The sequence below is a fragment of the Ranitomeya imitator genome, chromosome 2 (genome assembly GCF_032444005.1).
Source record: "Ranitomeya imitator isolate aRanImi1 chromosome 2, aRanImi1.pri, whole genome shotgun sequence".
Classification (NCBI taxonomy): Eukaryota; Metazoa; Chordata; class Amphibia; order Anura; family Dendrobatidae; genus Ranitomeya; species Ranitomeya imitator.
Genome location: NC_091283.1, coordinates 736,268,828 through 736,293,192, shown reverse-complemented (window position 1 = coordinate 736,293,192; position 24,365 = coordinate 736,268,828). Strand labels below are relative to the sequence as shown.

The 24,365-nt window shown below is 41.7% G+C and overlaps 1 protein-coding gene across 2 annotated transcripts in view; it reads right to left on the bottom strand.

Annotated features, from left to right (window-relative positions):
- Positions 1–5,118: 5,118 nt before the first annotated feature.
- SLC29A3 (solute carrier family 29 member 3) overlaps positions 5,119–24,365 on the bottom strand; it is a 94,964-nt gene continuing 75,717 nt past the window's right edge. Inside the window, exon 6 of one of the 2 annotated variants that reach the window (XM_069753213.1) lies at positions 5,119–5,186. In XM_069753213.1, the coding sequence (XP_069609314.1) occupies positions 5,123–5,186 (64 nt within the window). In that variant the 3' untranslated portion in view covers positions 5,119–5,122. Of the gene's footprint in view, positions 5,187–16,630; positions 20,113–24,365 lie in introns of those variants that run through there. The other variant, XM_069753212.1, reaches the window with a different exon arrangement.

The window sequence follows — 24,365 nt, the reverse complement described above, 5'->3', positions numbered from 1 at the left end:
ATGTTCACAGATCGACCAGAAGAAGAATCCAATTTCACCTGTCAGAAGTGTAGACTAGTGGCCCTTTTAGAAGAAAAGGTGCGGGGTCTGGAAGAAAGAATAGCAACTTTGAAACTCATCAAAGAGAATGAAGACTTTCTAGACAGAACAGAAGCATCTCTACTGGTCACAGAAGGTGCAAAAAGTGTCAGAGAACCTCCAAAAGCAGATGAGTGGAAGCATGTGACCAAAAGAAGCAAGAAGACCATGGAGAAATCACCAACCACACAACTGAAGAACCGATATCAAATCTTTGTAGAGGATGAAGATGGCACACCTAAGAATGAAGCAATACCAGCAAGCAAAAAAGAAAAGGGCACACAGCAACAAGTGACAGCAAAAAGTACAGCCAAGAAGCAACGAAGAGTGGTGGTGGTGGGAGACTCACTACTGAGAGGCACCGAAGCAGCCATCTGCAGACCGGACATAACTGCAAGAGAAGTATGCTGCCTTCCAGGTGCGATGATCAAGGATGTGACCGATAGGATACCAAAGCTCTTCAGCTCCAAGGACGTCCACCCATTTCTTCTGATACATGTTGGCACCAATGACACGGCAAGGAAGGACCTACCGACAATCTGCAAGGACTTTGAAGAGTTGGGGAAGAAAGTAAAGGAACTGGATGCACAGGTAGTTTTTTCTTCTATCCTTCCAGTAGACGGGCATGGCACCAGGAGATGGAACAGGATCCTTGATGCAAACAACTGGCTAAGACGATGGTGCAGACAACAAGGATTTGGATTCCTGGACCACGGTGTGAATTACTGGTATGATGGACTCCTCGCCAGAGACGGACTACACCTCAACAAACCTGGGAAACACACATTCGCCAGAAGACTCGCTACACTCATCAGGAGGGCGTTAAACTAGAAGAAGAGGGGACGGGAAGAAAAACATTAGACTCGAACAAAGACGACCCAGGAAAACATACTCAGAAGGGAGGTAAGAACATTTCTAAAACAATCCACAGTGAGGAGATTGGAACAAAACAAAATACTCTAAACTGCATGCTCGCAAACGCCAGAAGCCTGACAAACAAGATGGAAGAACTAGAAGCAGAAATATCTACAGGTAACTTTGACATAGTGGGAATAACCGAGACATGGTTAGATGAAAGCTATGACTGGGCAGTTAACTTACAGGGTTACAGTCTGTTTAGAAAGGATCGTAAAAATCGGAGAGGAGGAGGGGTTTGTCTCTATGTAAAGTCTTGTCTAAAGTCCACTTTAAGGGAGGATATTAGCGAAGGGAATGAGGATGTCGAGTCCATATGGGTTGAAATTCATGGAGGGAAAAATGGTAACAAAATTCTCATTGGGGTCTGTTACAAACCCCCAAATATAACAGAAAGCATGGAAAGTCTACTTCTAAAGCAGATAGATGAAGCTGCAACCCATAATGAGGTCCTGGTTATGGGGGACTTTAACTACCCGGATATTAACTGGGAAACAGAAACCTGTGAAACCCATAAAGGCAACAGGTTTCTGCTAATAACCAAGAAAAATTATCTTTCACAATTGGTGCAGAATCCAACCAGAGGAGCAGCACTTTTAGACCTAATACTATCTAATAGACCTGACAGAATAACAAATCTGCAGGTGGTTGGGCATTTAGGAAATAGCGACCACAATATTGTGCAGTTTCACCTGTCTTTCACTAGGGGGACTTGTCAGGGAGTCACAAAAACATTGAACTTTAGGAAGGCAAAGTTTGAACAGCTTAGAGATGCCCTTAATCTGGTAGACTGGGACAATATCCTCAGAAATGAGAATACAGATAATAAATGGGAAATGTTTAAGAACATCCTAAATAGGCAGTGTAAGCGGTTTATACCTTGTGGGAATAAAAGGACTAGAAATAGGAAAAACCCAATGTGGCTAAACAAAGAAGTAAGACAGGCAATTAACAGTAAAAAGAAAGCATTTGCACTACTAAAGCAGGATGGCACCATTGAAGCTCTAAAAAACTATAGGGAGAAAAATACTTTATCTAAAAAACTAATTAAAGCTGCCAAAAAGGAAACAGAGAAGCACATTGCTAAGGAGAGTAAAACTAATCCCAAACTGTTCTTCAACTATATCAATAGTAAAAGAATAAAAACTGAAAATGTAGGCCCCTTAAAAAATAGTGAGGAAAGAATGGTTGTAGATGACGAGGAAAAAGCTAACATATTAAACACCTTCTTCTCCACGGTATTCACGGTGGAAAATGAAATGCTAGGTGAAATCCCAAGAAACAATGAAAACCCTATATTAAGGGTCACCAATCTAACCCAAGAAGAGGTGCGAAACCGGCTAAATAAGATTAAAATAGATAAATCTCCGGGTCCGGATGGCATACACCCACGAGTACTAAGAGAACTAAGTAATGTAATAGATAAACCATTATTTCTTATTTTTAGTGACTCTATAGCGACAGGGTCTGTTCCGCAGGACTGGCGCATAGCAAATGTGGTGCCAATATTCAAAAAGGGCTCTAAAAGTGAACCTGGAAATTATAGGCCAGTAAGTCTAACCTCTATTGTTGGTAAAATATTTGAAGGGTTTCTGAGGGATGTTATTCTGGATTATCTCAATGAGAATAACTGTTTAACTCCATATCAGCATGGGTTTATGAGAAATCGCTCCTGTCAAACCAATCTAATCAGTTTTTATGAAGAGGTAAGCTATAGACTGGACCACGGTGAGTCATTGGACGTGGTATATCTCGATTTTTCCAAAGCGTTTGATACCGTGCCGCACAAGAGGTTGGTACACAAAATGAGAATGCTTGGTCTGGGGGAAAATGTGTGTAAATGGGTTAGTAACTGGCTTAGTGATAGAAAGCAGAGGGTGGTTATAAATGGTATAGTCTCTAACTGGGTCGCTGTGACCAGTGGGGTACCGCAGGGGTCAGTATTGGGACCTGTTCTCTTCAACATATTCATTAATGATCTGGTAGAAGGTTTACACAGTAAAATATCGATATTTGCAGATGATACAAAACTATGTAAAGCAGTTAATACAAGAGAAGATAGTATTCTGCTACAGATGGATCTGGATAAGTTGGAAACTTGGGCTGAAAGGTGGCAGATGAGGTTTAACAATGATAAATGTAAGGTTATACACATGGGAAGAGGGAATCAATATCACCATTACACACTGAACGGGAAACCACTGGGTAAATCTGACAGGGAGAAGGACTTGGGGATCCTAGTTAATGATAAACTTACCTGGAGCAGCCAGTGCCAGGCAGCAGCTGCCAAGGCAAACAGGATCATGGGGTGCATTAAAAGAGGTCTGGATACACATGATGAGAGCATTATACTGCCTCTGTACAAATCCCTAGTTAGACCGCACATGGAGTACTGTGTCCAGTTTTGGGCACCGGTGCTCAGGAAGGATATAATGGAACTAGAGAGAGTACAAAGGAGGGCAACAAAATTAATAAAGGGGATGGGAGAACTACAATACCCAGATAGATTAGCGAAATTAGGATTATTTAGTCTAGAAAAAAGACGACTGAGGGGCGATCTAATAACCATGTATAAGTATATAAGGGGACAATACAAATATCTCGCTGAGGATCTGTTTATACCAAGGAAGGTGACGGGCACAAGGGGGCATTCTTTGCGTCTGGAGGAGAGAAGGTTTTTCCACCAACATAGAAGAGGATTCTTTACTGTTAGGGCAGTGAGAATCTGGAATTGCTTGCCTGAGGAGGTGGTGATGGCGAACTCAGTCGAGGGGTTCAAGAGAGGCCTGGATGTCTTCCTGGAGCAGAACAATATTGTATCATACAATTATTAGGTTCTGTAGAAGGACGTAGATCTGGGTACTTATTATGATGGAATATAGGCTGAACTGGATGGACAAATGTCTTTTTTCGGCCTTACTAACTATGTTACTATGTTACTATCTGATGAAGATGGGAGGCCCCGGACCGGACCGCGACACCCATAGGACCGGACCGGGACCACTAATGGGTGAGTATAATCTAACCTCTTTTTTTCATCTTTCAGGATACATCGGGGGCTTATCTTGTTATGGCTGGCAATCAGGCAACACAGCGTGCAGTAATCAGCGCACATACAGAGATCTGGCAATTACCAAAAACAATAGGACGAGCTCTGAGACGTGGAATCTCTGTAGACTGCAGTACCTGATCTATCCTCACACAACTATAAGCAGCAGTGGATTGCGCCTAACAACTACCTATGCAACTCGACACTGCCTGAGGAGCTGACTAGCCTGAAGATAGAAATACAAGCCTGACTTACCTCAGAGAAATACCCCAAAGGAATAGGCAGCCCCCCACATATAATGACTGTTAGCAAGATGAAAAGACAAACGTAGGAATGAAATAGATTCAGCAAAGTGAGGCCCGATATTCTAGACAGAGCGAGGATAGCAAAGAGAACTATGCAGTCTACAAAAACCCTAAAACGAAAACCACGCAAAGGGGCAAAAAGACCCACCGTGCCGAACTAACAGCACGGCGGTGCACCCCTCTGCTTCTCAGAGCTTCCAGCAAAAGACAATAGCAAGCTGGACAGAAAAAAACAGAAAACAAACTAGAAGCACTTATCTAGCAGAGCAGCAGGCCCAAGGAAAGATGCAGTAGCTCAGATCCAACACTGGAACATTGACAAGGAGCAAGGAAGACAGACTCAGGTGGAGCTAAATAGCAAGGCAGCCAACGAGCTCACCAAAACACCTGAGGGAGGAAGCCCAGAGACTGCAATACCACTTGTGACCACAGAAGTGAACTCAGCCACAGAATTCACAACATTATCTACAGCATTACAGAATGCTGTAGATAAGCCCCTGATGCTGGTGGGCTTAGCTCACCCTCGATTTTGGGGATGACAGGTTCCCTTTGAAGGGGTTATTAGAAATAAGAATGTTCATGACACCACCTGTGGTATTCAGTCAGGGGTGACAAACGCTGCTTAAAGGGGTCCTCTGGGGTGATGGTACTCCAGCAAGGATGGTATGGCTTCCCACAGGTGAAGCTGGGTCCCCAGGGCTCCCGCTGTATTTGGCAAGGATAGTGTGGTGCCAGAAATAATCAGAGGACTCAAGGTTGCAGTCTCTTTACCTGTTTACTGACGATTAACGGCCACAGTCCAGGGTACTGGTAACAGGTGTTGGTGAGGTCCAGGCAGCCTGCAAGCGAATAGTGATCCCGTTAGCCAGGTGGGATTAATAGCCTTCCTTGCTGCGCTGTAAGGTGTGTCCCTTGCTGCCTATGGCTTCTTACAAGGTCCTCTCTCTCTGTGTCCTAGGACAGTACTCGCATAGCAGGCAGTGCAAGCCTTTTTACAGGTGTGTATTTACTGGGACTCCGGGCTCTGGGTGCTGCTGTGCATTCGGGTTTAGATGTGGGCAAGTAACTTTAAATCTCCTGCTCTCCGGTTTCTGCTGTGGGGCATGCAGTCCCACACAGCCTCGGAGTCCAGTTCCTGCGCTTCAGCGTGGAGGGAGCCCAGTCGCAGCTCCCCTCCAGCTCCTCACTTCTCCTGTGCTCTTTCCTCCTTCACACAATCTACCCTAACTCCTCCTCCAAGCCAGAATATATATCTAGGAAAGCTCCCCTGAAACCAGGTTCTGAGCTCCCCTTCTGGCCTGGAATCAGAACATGTTGCATGTACAGTGCCTACAAGTAGTATTCAACCCCCTGCAGATTTAGCAGGTTTACACATTTGGAATTAACTTGGCATTGTGACATTTGGACTGTAGATCAGCCTGGAAGTGTGAAATGCACTGCAGCAAAAAAGAATGTGATTTCTTTGTTCATTTATTTTTTTAAATTGTGAAAAGTTTTTTCAGAGGGTCATTTATTATTCAACCCCTCAACCCACCAGAATTCTGTTTGGTTCCCCTAAAGTATTAAGAAGTAGTTCAGTCACAAAGAACAATGAGCTTCACATGTTTGGATTAATTATATCTTTTTCCAGCCTTTTCTGACTATTTAAGACCCTCCCCAAACTTGTGAACAGCACTCATACATGGTCAACATGGGAAAGACAAAGGAGCATTCCAAGGCCATCAGAGACAAGATCGTGAAGGGTCACAAGGCTGGCAAGGGGTACAAAACCCTTTCCAAGGAGTTGGGCCTACCTGTCTCCACTGTTGGGAGCATCATCCGGAAGTGGAAGGCTTATGGAACTACTGTTAGCCTTCCACGGCCTGGACAGCCTTTGAAAGTTTCCTCCCGTGCCGAGGCCAGGCTTGTCCGAAGAGTCAAGGCTAACCCAAGAACAACAAGGAAGGAGCTCCGGGAAGATCTCATGGCAGTGGGGACATTGGTTTCAGTCAATACCATAAGTAATGTACTCCACCGCAATGGTCTCCGTTCCGTTGCTCATGATCACTTGGAGGACTCTGAGACTGACTGGTTCAAGGTTCTCTGGTCTGATGAGACCAAGATCGAGATCTTTGGTGCCAACCACACACGTGACGTTTGGAGATGGCACTGCATACAACCCCAAGAATACCATCCCTACAGTCAAGCATGGTGGTGGCAGCATCATGCTGTGGGGCTGTTTCTCAGCAAAGGGGCCTGGCCATCTGGTCCGCATCCATGGGAAGATGGATAGCACGGCCTACCTGGAGATTTTGACCAAGAACCTCCGCTCCTCCATCAAGGATCTTAAGATGGGTCGTCATTTCATTTTCCAATAAGACAACTACCCAAAGCACACAGCCAAGAAAACCAAGGCCTGGTTCAACAGGCAAAAAATCAAGGTGTTGCAGTGGCCTAGTCAGTCTCCTGACCTTAACCCAATTGAAAACTTGTGGAAGGAGCTCAAGATTAAAGTCCACATGAGACACCCAAAGAACCTAGATAACTTGGAGAAGATCTGCATGGAGGAGTGGGCCAAGATAACTCCAGAGACCTGTGCCGGGCTAACCTAGGGGTTGAATAATAATTGACCCACACTTTTATGTTTAAAATTTATAAAAATTTAACTGAGCAACAAAACTTTTTGGTTTGTAAGATTTATGCATCTGTTAATAAATCCTGCTCTTGTTTGAAGTTTGAAGGCTCTAACTTATTTGCATCTTATTAAACCTGCTAAATCTGCAGGGGTTGAATACTACTTGTAGGCACTGTATGTACCACCTGATAAAGGGATCCTCCTCACTTCCAGGCATAGTATCACCCTCCCCGAAAGGAAGGCAACACCACTGTAACAACCATCTCCCAGGGGTGTTAGAAGCATGTGGCCTAATAGAGGTGCATACATTTTACTAATAAAAGATAAATTCAGATGTGAATATACAGCTACAGTATTAAGTACATTTTGATAATCATGTTTGAATGAACATAGAGCTCCATGGTTATAAACAAGTATTTGCTGCTGTAACAAGTGTACATACAGTAAGGACTCATGAGTCTTTATATAAATGGGACACAATGGTCAGAAAACGAGGCATTAACTCACTGGGGAACACAATTTTTTAAGAGTTAGGTCAGACAACTGTTCTTAATTAATTTTTGGATGCTGAATCCAGAAATGATCTCAGTTTTTCTCTATCACGTCAAGTTTTTGAACTATAGGATTTTTGTCTTCTCAAAACTATGTAAACTACTGTACCTAAAAAGTGTTGTTTTTTTTTAAATAGTACAAATATGAACAAAAAATGAAATATATAAGAAATAGGCATGACAAAGTTGTGACTACTCTTACAAGTTGCCACGTAGCTCTATATGAGTCGAATTGTAATCAGATAACAAGTCTTATTACAGATATCAGTGCAATTGTGCTTCTCTGGCAGGTAAGTTGTGTAGGAAAAACTTGACGTGCTAGAAAAAAACTGACTACATTTTTGGAATCAGCATGCCAATTTTAGTATAAATCGGCTCAAAAACCTAACTCAACAGAATTTTTTTTTCAAATTGTTCCCCTGTGAATTTAACATGTATAACAAAATATGACATTATCATCCTCAATGAACATGTAAATGTCCATCAGTTGGGTATATTCAAACAACCGGGTTTAAATGGGCATAGAATGACCCATGTGTATAAGTAAGGAACTAGGACTATAGGGGTATGCAAGGTAGAAGGGAGGAAAGATATGTCCTTACATATAATGGACACAATGGTCACAGCAATCAAAAAAAAGTATTGGATCTCCCAAATACCTTCATATAATGAACAAGATAAGAAATAATGCAGCCTTACCCTTTGTAAAAGTACAACCAGAGCGGTCACCAGAACACGATCCGCAAAGCGCATTTCACGTTCGATATTTGTGGCTTCCTCAGGAAGAATCGACTATTATAGATGCAGCGATACCAACTTTTTTTTTTTTTTTTACTTAGGGATCAGAATTTAAACTTTTTTTTTTTTTTTAGCAGTGAGCCATAAGCAGGCGCGGTGTTGGCAGAGGGGTGTAGACTTCACCTGCTCCTCTAATGCCTCCTCCTGTGTGATTTGGTAGTTGTAGCTATTCTTGGTACAACTGGGTCCTTGGGAAAGCATTTTATGGGAAAGCTTGCCACCCAGATACAATTAACAGCGGCTGAAGGAACAAATAACACAGGAGGCATTAGAGGGATGAGTGACTTCATCCAGTGCCCTGTTCTCACCACTGGATAAAGCCACAATCCTGATGCCCAGACCTGTGCTCATGGCTAGTTCCTGTGATCAGAGCGCTGATGCCGGCACTAATCTGACTGCTACATTATGAACACTGTAAGTAGCAATGACAAATGGAAATTGTAGCCCAGGACTGTGCAGGGCTACAATAAAACAGTGCTGGGCTACACATACAGCAATGAACTGCACATCCCAGGGCAGCCGCAGCATAGGAGATAGGGCTTGACACCAACTATAATGTAGCAGGTGGTATAATCCCAAATAGAATATGTAAAGAATACGTGTGGGATAAAATATAATTTTTACTGATTATTTTTTAAAAACAGCCCAACAAGAATTGCAAAGTGCATAACAATAAACAAACAAACATACACACGGATGGCAGCGTCGGCTGGACGGGCATGAAAGCACAACCCCAAAGTTTATCCCCTGATGAGTGTTAAACGAAACGCGTCGGAACGAGAGGGGAGGACACTCACCGCCATCAGCTGGACTGAGTACCCATGACTTAATATGGTCGGAGGCGGGTGAGACCGTTCTATAGCTTTGTATATACCAGCCACATCTACTGAATATGCTGAATAAGAGGCATGCACAGTCTCAGGTGGACTGAATACGGTGCATTATCAGCAATTCTGTAAGAGAATTATTTACTCTAGGGTGCAACATGTATTAATATACGATTGTATTGCACTTTGTTTATAATTCTATAGTGGTGTGATAAGGATCTGTACCTTAGGGGTGAGTACAACCGTTTCTCTGTACCTAATATATCAAGGACAGGTTCCTGTAGTAGGACTTGCACATATATATCCTAATATAGTGCTTTAAGAACACGCTGGTAAACTGATAGTGTTAATTGCTGCTGCATACAAACTATCAGTTGGTTTTGATAGCGTAACCTGCACATCCGTGTGTATGTTTGTTTGTTTATTGTTATGCACTTTGCACTTTTTGTTGGGCTGTTTTTAAAAAATATTCAGTAAAAGTTATATTTTATCCCACACGTATTCTTGACACCAACTATGTCTAGTATGGATTGCTGGATCTGCTGAGCATAAGTGTCAGGCTCCCACAACCAGCAAATAAAAATGGCAGTTGCTGAAGTAATACATCATAAAAAAAGAAATATTACAAGTTAGTTGTATATTGTTATAAACAAACATTTACATAAATACAAAACCAAAAAATGGTGAAACCTTCCCTTTAATGGGGTGGTATCAAGAGTATAACTTATCAATATTCCATGGGACAGGTGACAACTTGCTCTTCTTTGGGAATCGGGCATGCACACGGCTGCACAACTGAACATCTAATAAGATAACCAGAGCTCACACAGCGATGTTCTCAGTGTCTCCGACAGTCGCATTGACTTTGATTGGATGGGCCTTGTTATAAGATTGCTCCACTCAAGCTGGGGACTCATGACCCTGCTCTCCTTGTGGTTGGGGTCTCAGTGCACTGACCTGCATCCACTTACTGTCTCTGAAATGCCCATCACTTGTGTAATGGATGCCACTTTTTCAAAGTGGGTGGAACTTAGGGGAGTTGGCATGACCTACTACAGTTGTCACATTATAGCAGTAATGTACTTCAGCTAACGATTTCTTACAGTCGTGAACGCCAGCTGAAACGTGTCCCAAATTAATTATGAGGAGCCCACTTTTTATTAAATTTAGCACAACTTACTCCAAAATAGTCTTCATCAAGACCGGCATGCAAAAAGCTAGGGTTCATGAACTTGGTCGGGCTGAGTGATGTATCTGAATGAGTTATACAGTATGATTGAGATCGTAAAGCTGATTTTTTTTTTAATCACATACTTAAAAAAAAAAAAATATATATATATATATTTTTATTTATTTCACCTAAATATAAGCCAGAGAGCACATGCAGAATGAAGAACTGAAAATCCTAAATCAAAATGTAATACTGGCCCTCATGAATGTGATGCTGAATGCCCAACATTGTTTCTTTTTCTGGTGGATTCCACCTGGAACTCACCTGAAAAAGACCTAAAAAAAAATGGTAAAAAAGACATGAACATACATTATGTACAGCAAAGTAAAAATGATTTGTATATATGTTTCACTTCTTTTAAATCGTTTCAGGGTTTGAAAGCCATGAAGTGGCTAAAAGAAGTTACTACCGTACTTTCCGGCATATAAGACGACTTTTTGCCCCTAAAAATTGTCCCAAAAGTCGGGGGTCGTCTCATATGCCGGGTACGGCGTGTGTAGGGAGCGATCCTGGATGTCGGCATGTGGTTCCCAGGGTCTGGAGGAGAGGAGACTCTCCTTCAGGCCCTGGGATCCATATTCATGTAAAAAATAAAGAATAAAAAACATGGATATACTCACCCCTCCGACGGCCCCTGGCTCACAGCGCTGCTAGCATCTGCCTCCGTTCTTTAAAGGGAACCTGTCACCCCGTTTTTTGAGATTGAGATATAAATACTGTTAAATAGGGCCTGCGCTGTGCGTTACTATGGTGTATGTAGTGTACCCTGATTCCCCATGTATGCCGAGAAATACATTACCAAAGTCGGCGTTTTCGCCTGTCAATCAGGCTGGTCTGGTCAGGTGGGCGTGTTCACAGCGTTCTTTTCTTCCCCAGGTTTCCGTTGGTGGCGTAGTGGTGTGCGCATGTCCAAGGTCCGGATTCCCTGTGCCCACGTGAAGACACAGCGCGCGATCTGCGCTGTCATTCCTTTCATCGGTGCGGGCGGCCATCTTCCTGGGGCCGCGCGTGCGCAGATGTAGTGCTCTGCTGCACGGGGCTTCAGGAAAATGGCCGCGGGATGCCGCGCGTGCGCAGAAGAGATCGCGGCGGCCATTTTCCCAAAGCCGAGATGCAAACTCGGCTTTGGGAAAATGGCCGCCGCGATCTCTTCTGCGCACGCGCGGCATCCCGCGGCCATTTTCCTGAAGCCCCGTGCAGCAGAGCACTACATCTGCGCACGCGCGGCCCCAGGAAGATGGCCGCCCGCACCGATGAAAGGAATGACAGCGCAGATCGCGCGCTGTGTCTTCACGTGGGCACAGGGAATCCGGACCTTGGACATGCGCACACCACTACGCCACCAACGGAAACCTGGGGAAGAAAAGAACGCTGTGAACACGCCCACCTGACCAGACCAGCCTGATTGACAGGCGAAAACGCCGACTTTGGTAATGTATTTCTCGGCATACATGGGGAATCAGGGTACACTACATACACTATAGTAACGCACAGCGCAGGCCCTATTTAACAGTATTTATATCTCAATCTCAAAAAACGGGGTGACAGGTTCCCTTTAAGAATGCAGAGAGTGAAGGACCTTCGATGACGTCACGGTCACATGAGCAGTCAGGTGACCAGTCACCTGACCGTGACGTCATCGAAGGTCCTTCACTCTCTGCATTCTTAGGAACGGAGGCAGACGCTAGCAGCGCTGTGAGCCAGGGGCCGTCGGAGGGGTGAGTATATCCATGTTTTTTATTTTTATTCTTTATTTTTTACATGAATATGGATCCCAGGGACTGAAGGAGAGTCCTCTCCTCCAGACCCTGGAAACCACATGCCGTATAAGATGACTGGGCGTATGAGATGACCCCCATCTTATACGGCGGGCATATCCCAAATTCCATATTTTATATGGAAAAGTTGGGGGTCGTCTTATACGCCCAGTCGTCTTATGCACCAGAAAATACGGTAGTCCATTCATGCAGCTTCCGCTTGGAAGTCTCCATTACCTTGTATATGAAATCATTTAAAAAAGTCATCAGCAAAGCTGCAACAAGAACGGTGCAAGAGATGTTTAAGGAGACGCTTTAAGAAAAACACTTAAGAGGTAGAAAAAAAAAATTCCAAACTTACGGTAGTTTAAAAAAAAAAAAAAAATTGCTCCATTTTCCAATACCTGATTTCGGGCTGGGTGAGGGCTTATTTTTTGCGTGGTGAGCTCATGTTTTTAATTATACCATTTTGGTGCAGATATGTTCTTTTGATCGCCCATTATTGCATTTTAATGCAATGTTGCGGCAACCAAAAATAATGTAATTTTGGTGTTTTGACTTTTTTCTCGTTATGCCGTTTAGCGATCAGGGTAATTTTTTTTTTAAATGGATAGGTCGGGCAATTCTGAACGTGGCAATACCAAATATGTGTATGTTTGATTTTATTGAATGGGGCGAAAGGGGGGTGATTTGAACTTTTATATATTTTTTTTATATTTTTAAAAACTTTTTTTTTTTTTTACTTCTGGCATGCTTCAATAGTGTCCACTTGCTATGAGCACCGACCACTATGTGGCACTCCTAGCAAGCCAGCAGTGACAACCATAGAGGTATCCAGGAGACCTCAGGTTGTCATGCCAACACACTGGTGATCCGCGATCACGTGAAGGGGATCCCGGTGTGCGTATTTCCGGCACGATTGCTGGAAGCGCTTGTTAAATGCATTTAACTGGTTTTATAGCTGCAGGGGGATCGAGATTCAAAACAGCTGACATGTCTCCGGAAAGATGCCATTAGACAGAGATCTCATGAATACACTTTCTTCCTCTGTACATTGGCAACAAGCTGACTTTAATTTCCCAAGTTACAGACTACACAAGTAAAACCAGTCTGAAAATAAATTACTAACAGTAGTCTTCTGTATCTGCCAAAGTCAGAAGTAAATTGAGGGCATCATGAAGTGTTGGTACTGCTGATAAAGCGCAAAAAAATGTAATAATTTTGGTATTGCTCAACAGGTTCACAGGAAGTTACAGTTCTAGGAAAATGGAAGGAATGATCTGATACATTTATGTGACATCTGCTGTCTGGAACTTTTTAGCTGTAGCATGCAAGTATTTAGAGTTTACTTGGGGGGGATCTAGGTTTATAACTTAGGAATTTGCTGCATTTGCAGTTTTCTATATATATCTATCTCTCTCTAATATATACATCAAGCCTTGAGAAAGGCCCACACTGTCGCAGAAGCCCCTATGGGCTATTAGACTACTACATTGTTTCTAAAAGAGGAGTGCGGTCTTCATCTTTTTAACAAAATATAATATACTAGATGGCAGCCCGATTCTAAAGAATCGGGAGTCTAGAATCCATATATACTTTATTTATTCAAATGTAAGAATAATACAATTAATAAATAACTAGATGGCAGCCCGATTCTAAAGAATTGGGAGTCTAGAATCCATATATACTTTATTTATTCAAATGTAAGAATAATACAATTAATAAATAATAGTAAGAAAGAACAAAAATAATAGGCAGTATATGGAGAAAACACCAAACAAAAGTTCAAAATTGGTGTGAAAATGTCACTGAACCACTTCACAACTAAATATATATAGTTTTGGTAAATGGTATTATCATTTTTTTGACGAAATTCGGCAGGAGCTTGAAGAGCAACGTCACTGGGCCCGCCTCCACGCAGTAGAAACTTGCTGTGAGGTAAAAATTCAAAAATCACACCAAAATGGCGGGCGGAGTGTGTCACAGTACGGCACGTTTCTGATTGGTCGCTCGCAGCAGGCGGCAACCAATCAGACACTGGACACTGTTGACGTCACTTATCTCCGGACATTAGCTCCGGACATTAGCTCCGGACAAAGCCACGGAAGTTGGCACAAATTGCAGGAAGTAGTATTCTAGGCAATTATATATTAGATATATATATATATATATATATATATATATATATATATATATATATAATACATTCTATATAAACACACACCAAAAATGAACATCCAATACATGTATACACAAGCAGGTGTTTTGACCATTTCATGCAGATTTTCCAACTTCAAGCTGTATAATCTTGAATGCTTATTGGGCGAAGCAAATCAGATGATGCATATTTGTGTATTGAGGCTGTGGTCTAAGGATTAGGGATGAGGGAGGAGCAAACCCGTGGATGTTGGGGTACATTGGGTTAGAACAAACTTTAGTCTAAAGTTCGGTACCAGAACTCTACCCGAACCCCATAGAAGTCAATGGAAACCAGAACTCTGGTGCTGTAAAATGGTCATAGTAAGGGCTAGGGCGCTGCAAACGTCTCGCTCTCTCAAAAAGCTTGTTGACAATAAAAGATGCACCATAACTGCCAAAGATGTGAGACAAATACATTTTGTGAAGCCACTAGGAACCAATTATCTTCCATTGTGTTCATATTCCAGAACTCCAAACTCACTGGGGCGCAAGGTGTTCAGTGGTCAGAGACATGGCCAAGGCTGAAATCCAACCACCACTGAACAAGACACAGAGGATTAAACATCAAGTCTGGGCCAAAAAATACCTGAACACAGATTTTTCAAAGATTTTATGGACTGATGAGATAAGGGTGTCTTGATGAACCAGATGGATGGGCCCGTGGCTCAATCAGTGGGCACAGACCTCTACTTCGCCTCAGATCCCTGTAAGATGGAGGTCAGATACTGATATGTGCTGTTATTATTAAAGATGAGCTAGATGGATCTTTTCAAGTTGAAAATGGACTCAAAGTCCACTTCCAAACCTACTGTCATTTTTAGAAGACACTTTCTTCAAGATTTTGTACAGGAATCTTGCAAGAAAACCAGGATGATTTCTATGCAGGAAAACATTCAACCGCATGCAGCGAAGTCCCAACTGCCTTAAAGATGAAAGATCAATGACACGGCCCCTTCCTCACCAGAAGTATACCCTAGTGAGAACTTGTGGGCTTTTCTTAAATAGGACATTTACTGGGGAAGGTAAAAAATCACCTTTCTGAACAGGCTGTGGTAGATGCTGCTCAAAAAGTGGACCATCAACATATTTAGAAACTGACAGACTTCATGGATGAAAGGCGTATGACTGTTATAGAAAATAATAAGGGTGGCTACATTGGTCACTCATATTTTTTAAATGCCAGAAAAGCATTTTTGTACATTTTGAGATGCTTGGTAGTAATTTTTAATAGCTGAAAATAAACATTTCAGATGAGAACATTTACATTTTATGTATTTAGCTGAATAATTCAGCAAACATGGCGAAATTCCAGCTCTACTGTGTGCAGAAAAATGTATGTAATAGAAATCCAACTGTAAAATTCATACGTCATGTACCAAATCTACAAACACAATGTAGATCTACACGATTTAGATGAGAACCATCCTAAAAATCATGATCCATAGCAAAAACCTGCTGACAGATTGCATTTAATCTGTCTGAATCCTTGATACTATTAATACAACTAATAAATGATAGTGTCAGGTAGAACACAGGGGTCATATGCTTTTTCAGGAACCTATTCGCCACAAATCAACAGCAAAACCTACGTGTTGCATGGAGATATGCAAAAATACTATTGTGAATTGACATACCCTGTTTTTTTTCCTATTTGATTAGATCCTTTAAAAAAATCCACCCATGTATTTTATAGTAAAATAATTCAGGATGTAAATTCTCCATTAGTCATTGAGGGAATATATTAATTTCCACAGAACATCCTTAAATTGCTCTTATTCCCTCCAGTACGTATCTGAAGGGTGAAAAGTAACTAATCATAACCTGAAAATCTGCAGTGTTAATTGTCTTAAAGTTGAATTTCAGATGCCCAAGTTTCCCTTAAGGTCACCAGAAGACTAGGTCATCCCTCTGCTGTGGCAGCACTTCTACTTTGTGATCGCTATGTTCCGTACTTATCTAAACTGTTTTTGAATGGCGTTAATGCTGCCAGAGTGTCGGCTACATCTCACCGCAGCCTATTTCACAATCCAATTACCTTCTGTCTAAAGTAATACTTTATCTGACCCAACCAAGCTGAAGAGAACTTGCTACTCTTCAATACACATTCCAGCAATGAGCAGTGAAATTAAATTCTGGGGTCCGGCGTTCTGATACATCTGCTGCTCACCTTGGTCCCAATACAAGAAAGAAAGACTTGCTCCATGTGATGTGCTTTAGGAACATTGGAGCTTTGGAACAGACTTACCTCCTGTGAACTCATCTATTGAGACCGGTCAATACTTTCAGACCATCCATTACACTGTACATAAAAGCAGATAGCATTTTTATTGTGGTAGGACCATATACACACCAAAATAATATACATATACATCACATGTACCAATATGAGGAGATTCCTGTAAACATATTCCTTTACATCTGTTTTTATTGGTCTCGTATCCATCCATTATTTAGATAGTGTTCCGAAAAAAAAAGTTATCTATAATGCTATGAGGAACTATAATGCATCTCATGTATTACAGCAAGAAACAAATATGGCCGAGTACTTCATGTTAAAAAAAAAAAAAAAAGATTTGCGACAGATCAAAGAGCTAGAGCTGCAGTTACTTCCTTTACACAATAGATGTGATGCCAACATGATGCAGTAAATTCCCCACAGACACCAGTGGAAAGTCAGACGAGTGCAAACTGCATATTGTTTATGATACTCTGAAAATGAGAACTGAAATCAGCTTTTCATGGGAAGGAGGTTCAGCTTTCACAAGCAAATCTGGCTCCGTTCCCATCTCAACATGTGCATACATCAGGGGTATTCCCCAACGTACTCCCCCGATGTACGGCTTGGACTTATGCTACTGTGCACACATAACATTTTGTTCTGGTGGCCTCTAGACAGTTTTAAAAGGTTAAAAAAAGTAATGATGCCTTAACTCTGGCCTCAAAATAAAAGTATGAAATATTACAGTACATATTAATAGTCTACACTTCACGTATTAAATGTGCAACTTGTTGCAAATGTACTTTTATAAGAAAGTAGGAGACGTTAATAATCCGATCCATAAAAACAAATGTCATGGTTCATCAATCTAATGGTCCCTTTTCTATTTTACTATCGATATTACTAATGAATATGCATGAGACATTTATGCAACTTTGCAAGTTTTGGTGTTTCTACGTCAGTCTCGAGCAGTTCCGACAACTTTTTAAAAAGTTGGTGGAACTCTGGGATGGGGTGAGGGTGTGGAAAAGCACACCTGACAAGTTCATCATTTACAAAAATGGTGAAACTTTTAACAGAAAAATGTAGGCCAGCCCTTGGCTGGAGAAACATTTGTGGCAGCGGCGCACAGAAGTTGAAAGGCGCACCAAATTCATTTAAAGGAGAATGATGAATTTGGTGTATCCACTGCCAGGGCTCCATTCATTAAACGTGGCTTACAAAAGGCCAGTCCTAATGAATCGGGTGTAGGGAGAAATACAGGAGTTGAAAGATTGGCTTTCCAATATCACCCTGCACCAAATGTTAAAACCATACGAGAAGTGAACACAGCATTACTTAACAAATATAAAAGTGTAACAGATGTCTATAGCTCAAACTTCGGAAGATTGAAGTTGGTCCATCTCTAACCATCACTGAATACCTGATATAGTTTATTATATATAGATATAGAACTATATAGTTTAATGATCCCACACCTGGCTAAACACTACTCAGCTTCTGAAATATATAGATGAAAAATCAAACTGACGGTCTATCTTGAAACACATGGGAATGTTGGGTCTGCCGTAACATTACATTTTGCCCCAAACAGGGTATCGAATCAATGACATGGACATCTTTAAAGAACTTTGTGCTCATATGTTCAACTGTTATTTTACCTGGAAATGTACACAAAAATAGATAACAGGATGCCATCACTGCCCTAATTAATGGGGCATTTCCTATACTGTCAGTACTGGTTACACACTGTATATTTTATTTCATAGTGCCCTTAATTCCCGAACACTGTGCATGTGAAAACAAGGTTTACAGTACATAACGAATTAACGTAAGAGAAAACCCATGAGGGCTCACAACCTACAGGGGATGGACACTATGCTTTTAACAATAGGAATAGTAAAGCCCAGTTGTCAAGGTGTTCAAATATTTCCAGGAAAACTAACAGCAGAAAAGCCCAATGCAGAGTATGGAAATTATGCTGCAGAATTGTGGAAAAATATATGGCAGAAGAGCCGAATGTTCCTAACTAGATAGCAATGACTTCTGTACTGAAAGACACTTTATATCTGAACTTTGAAGAGGACCTATTCACCAATCTGGGGCTGCCCTTATTTAATAAAACAGTCTGTCTATATAATCTAGTAACATAACCACTCAGTTATGCTCTTAATGTCCCCCGAATGCGTCCTACATTCTAAAGCTGCAGTCACACTAGCAGTATTTGGTCAGTATTTTACATCAGTATTTGTGAGCCAAAACCAGGAGTGGGTGATAAATGCAGAAGTGGTGCACATGTTTCGATTATACTTTTCCTCTATTTTATGAAATCCCAACTCCACTATGCGTGCGAACACGCATCCGGCGGCCCTGGGTTTATGGACATGCGGCACGTCTTTTTAGAACGCAGCATGTCTGTTTACCTTGCGGCGACGCTCCGTTGCCGCAAGGTAAATAACAGGGTCCTATGTATAGGGTATGGCGATTCCGGATGTGTGCAATGAACACAACCGGAATCACCACGCGTACAGAAGAGGGCGACGCTTTGGGCGGAGCGGGTTTTCCGCTCCGTCCAAAGCGCCGAAATCCGGAACGTGGACCCGCACCCTGTCACTTAAGGAATAGCTACTACCCCCCTAGCAACCAGAAAAAAAAAAAAGATTGCATAGCTCCACGTTGTTCAGTAGACAACTTTAGAATACCCTTTTAACAGAGCATCAAAACAACAGATCTGCTTTAAAGGAAAAAATATCAAGAATTTTCTTTCATGCATTCAAGGGTTAGACTACTAGATCTTTAGTACATACAAATAATTGAATACTTAAAACCATTAAAAGTTCATCTTCTAAGGAGATTTAACTGATTTTGTTTCATTACAAAGTCTCTGGATAAAAATGTATAAAAATAAAAATCTAGTTTGTGTTTTTTATACATCAAATCAAGTGAACAAGTGAGGAGAAAGCAGATCCTATTGCTAACCCCAATCCTAGGAAGAATGACATTACTATTGCAGTGCCCTCGCTGAATTCCTTGGGGACTACCTTAGGACCATACACCATGGAGAGTGTTCCCAGATAACCATTGCTAAACCCCAGCAGAGTGATAAACATGACTGGATAGACATCATTCTGGAATAAGACTTGGTATATATGTTTTCTGGGCTGGTAATTACAGAACATAAATAAAGGAATGAAAAATGTCCGGAGGAAAACCAGTGTTGGTAGTATCTTGCTGGTAGGCCCCGGGCTCTGAATCCATGTAGTGATCTGCCGTCCACTCCAGTCAGCAAAGTTATATGTGAGGAAACATATCATGGGTGTGAAATACTTATTGGTCCATATACTGCCAGATAATTTCTCAACAGACTCAATGCCAGCAGAAATGGTTGGAAAAATGATGATACTAATGAAAAAGGTGTAAAATAAGCAAGCAGCCAACACTTTGACCTTCTTCAGGATTGGAAGTATTGGTGGAGAGTTTGTCTTTGTTGAGGAGATGTCAACTGTTTCCTCAGAAACATCAGCTTCGGTCACATGTGGCCCCTCTTCTTCTTTTATATTCAAGTAATAGCTTAAGAGAAACAAAAAAAGGTTATTAACATTCTATAACACAGCAAAAAGTCTACCAAAAAAGTGGCCCCTTTTTTTCCTAAGTCATGTCTGCATATAAACATGTGATCCAGCTAACGTTTAAATGGTTATTCCCAAAAAACAGTTATCCGTAGGATATGATGGGGATCGCTGAGTCCGACTGCCAAGATCCCCAGCGATCCTGAGAATGTGCTCTACAGCCCAGTCTGGAGAGGAGGTGTGCATTCACGGCCTTGTGCATTCTCGGCCTCTGCTCCGTTCATTGTCAGTAGATCTGCTGCTAACAGAGTGCAATACTAAACTTTCAATACTCACCCTCCGTCGCTGCATCTCAGTCCCGGCGCCGGCAGCTCTTTCTGTTCCTGTGCTCAGCGGTCACTTGGTACCGCTCATTAAAGTAATGAATATGGACGCGTCTCCACTCCCATAGGCGTGGAGCACATATTCATTACCTTAATGAGCGGTACCACGTGACCGCTGAGCAAAGGAAGAGCTGCCAAGACAGAGATGCAGGGACGAGCGAGGAGGGTGGGTAGGACAGGGGAAGTGTGGGAGCCATGCGGGACCATGGGAGCCATGTGGGACATTGGAAGCCATGCGAGGTATTGGGAGCCATGCATACAACAGAGGGAGCCACACATAGCAGGACAAAACGGGGGAGCCATACATAGCAGGACAGGGATGAGGGGACAATGCATTCCCGGCTTATGCTCGAGTCAATATGCTTACCCAGTTTTCCATGGCAAAATTAGGTGCCTCGGCTTATACTCGAGTATATACGGTATATTACAATACAAGGATATTGCAGTATACAGTATAAGTGATCGGATGATTGCAGTTTCAAGTCCCATTAGAGGACTAATAAATAAGGTAAAAAGAAAACATTTTTAAAAGTCTTAAAAATAATAAATAAAAAAAGTCACATTTTCCCCATATTAAATGGAATCTGTCAGCAGGATTTTGTTATGTAATCTGAAGACAGCAGGAGACAGAGGATGAAAGACAGAATTCAGGGATTTGTCACTTGTCATAGTGCGTGCTGTCTTCTGTGAAGGATTTATCACTAAAGCGAGTTTCACATTAGTGTAGGCCTGCGTACTGTCCGCATGCGTCCTGCGTTACCTATCTTTAACATTTTGTACAGAGCGACATGCGTTGGCATCAGTTTGTATGCGGATGCGTCCCCGTGCGTCGTTTCGCGGTGTTTTTTGGGGTATTTTCTGTGATCTCTGGTTTTAAATGTTTTTAAAATTTTGTGTGTAGTGTGTGATTTAAATGACTTTGGAATTAATACAATTTGTTAATCTTTCTTGGTGATCCCTGCGTATAGTGCATGTCTTCTTTGCTTTTTGTACTGTTTCGCATTTATTGAGGCGTCAAATATGCGCAGGCAGACGCAGGCGGATGAGTACGTATAAACAATGCATTACTGTCTATGGGAACGCATTTGTACGCAAGGACATGCATACGCATGCGTTCGATTGAGACACGGCCATTAAGACACGCCCTCCTGAAAATATTGAATGCATGCGCATAAACAACGCAAACACAGGCAAAAACGCATACAAACACATGCACACGCAGCGTTTTTTTGGTGTCATGTGTAAGCTGATGTGGATAAAAAACGCAGCGTAAGCATGTGCTTAAATGTGTTTTGGCATGTGTTTGCGCACGCAGATGATACGCTGCGCACAGATACGCTAATGTGAACTTAGCCTAAGAGATTAACATTGATGGACATTGTATAGACCCCAAACTGGTATCAATAAAAAGGTTTGTTCTCCAAGCAAAAAAACCAAAAACACACCCTCACACAGTTCCATGCATGGAAAAATAAAAACATATCACGTCTCAGGATATAAGGACACAAACCCTTCAATTTATATATACAGCTCTGGCAAAAATTAAGAGACCACTGCAAAATGTTCAGTTTGTATGATTTTCTCTTTCTAGGTACAGTACAGACCAAAAGTTTGGACACACCTTCTCATTTAAAGATTTTTCTGTATTTTCATGACTGACAATTGTAAATTAACACTGAAGGCATCAAAACTATGAATTAACACATGTGGAATTATATACTTAACAAAAAAGTGTGAAACAACTGAAATTATGTCTTATATTCTAGGTTCTTCAAAGTAGCCACCTTTTGCTTTGATGACTGCTTTGCACACTCTTGGCATTCTCTTGATGAGCTTCAAGAGGTAGTCACCGGGAATGGTTTTCACTTCACAGGTGTGCCCTGTCAGGTTTAATAAGTGGGATTTCTTGCCTTATAAATGGAGTTGGGACCATCACTTGTGTTGAGCAGAAGTCTGGTGGATACACAGCTGATAGTCCTACTGAATAGACTGTTAGAATTTGTATTACGGCAAGAAAAAAGCAGCTAAGTAAGAAAAAACGAGTGGCCATCATTACTTTAAGAAATGAAGGTCAGTCAGTCCGAAAAATTGGGAAAACCTTGAAAGTGTCCCCAAGTGCAGTTGCAAAAACCATCAAGCGCTACAAAGAAACTGGCTCACATGAGGACCACCCAAGGAAAGGAAGATCTCTGCTTCTGAGGATAAGTTTATCCGAGTCACCAGCCTCAGAATTCGCAGGTTAACAGCAGCTCAGATTAGAGACCAGGTCAATGCCACACAGTTCTCGCAGCAGACACATCTCTACAACAACTGTTAAGAGGAGACTTTGTGCAACAGGCCTTCATGGTAAAATAGCTGCTAGGAAACCATTGCTAAGGACAGGCAACAAGCAGAAGAGACTTGTTTGGGCTAAAGAACACAAGGAATGGACATTAGACCAGTGGAAATCTGTGCTTTGGTCTGATGAGTCCAAATTTGAGATCTTTGGTTCCAACCACCGTGTGTTTGTGTAACGCAGAAAAGGTGAACGGATGGACTCTACATGCCTGGTTCCCACCGCGAAGCATGGAGGAGGATGTGTGATGGTGTGGGGGTGCTTTGCTGTTGGGGATTTATTCAAAATTGAAGGCATACTGAACCAGCATGGCTACCACAGCATCTTGCAGCGGCATGCTATTCCATCCGGTTTGCGTTTAGTTGGACCATCGTTTATTTTTCAACAGGACAATGACCCCAAACACACCTCCAGGCTGTGTAAAGGCTATTTGACCAAGAAGGAGAGTGATGGGGTGCTACGCCAGACCTGAACCCAATTGAGATGGTTTGGGGTGAGCTGGACCGCAGAGTGAAGGCAAAAAAGCCAACAAGTGCTAAGCATCTCTGGGAACTTCTTCAAAATTGTTGGAAGACCATTCCCGGTGAATACCTCTTGAAGCTCATCAAGAGAATGCCAAGGGTGTGCAAAGCAGTCATCAAAACAAAAGGTGGCTACTTTGAAGAACCTAGAATATAAGACATATTTTCAGTTGTTTCACACTTTTTTGTTAAGTATATAATTCCACATGTGTTAATTCATAGTTTTGATGCCTTCAGTGTGTACAATTTTCATAGTCATGAAAATACAGAAAAATCTTTAAATGAGAAGGTGTGTCCAAACTTTTGGTCTGTACTGTAAATTTTTGAGTAAAATGTAAATTGTTCTTTATTCTATAAACTTCTGACAACATATCTCCAAATTTCCAAGCAATAAATTTTGTATTTTTTTCTGAAAAGGAGAAATGGTCAAAATTAAAAAACAAAACAGTGCTTTCAGACCTCAAATAATGCAAAGAAAACAAGTTCATAATCATTTAGAAACAACAATACTAATGTTTTAAGAGTTCAGAAATCAATATTTTGTGGAATAACCATGATTTTTGATCACAGCTTTCATGCCTCTTGGCATGCTTTCCACCAGTCTTTCACACTGCTTCTGGCATAAAAATGTAAGCAGTTCTTTGTTTGATGGCTTGTGACTATCCATCATCCTCTTGATTACATTCCAGAGGTTTTCAATGGGCTCAGGTCTGCAGATTGGGCTGCCCATGTCAGGGTTTTCATGTGGTGGTCTCTTAATACACATACACATTTTTCTCATTTTTTTTTCACCACTTAGAAGAAGAAAAAAAGTTTGGTATCACTGAAATCGTACTGACTTGGAGAATCATAATGCTAAGTTTTTAGCAGATGATTAACCCCTTAAAAAAAACCCCAAAAACAATGGTGGAATTGCTTTTTTTCCCATTATTTCAGCCCCCTTGGAGAGTTTGGTGCAGCAAAAAAAAAATCCTCATGTCTACATCGACCAAAAAATACAAAAATGTATGGCTCC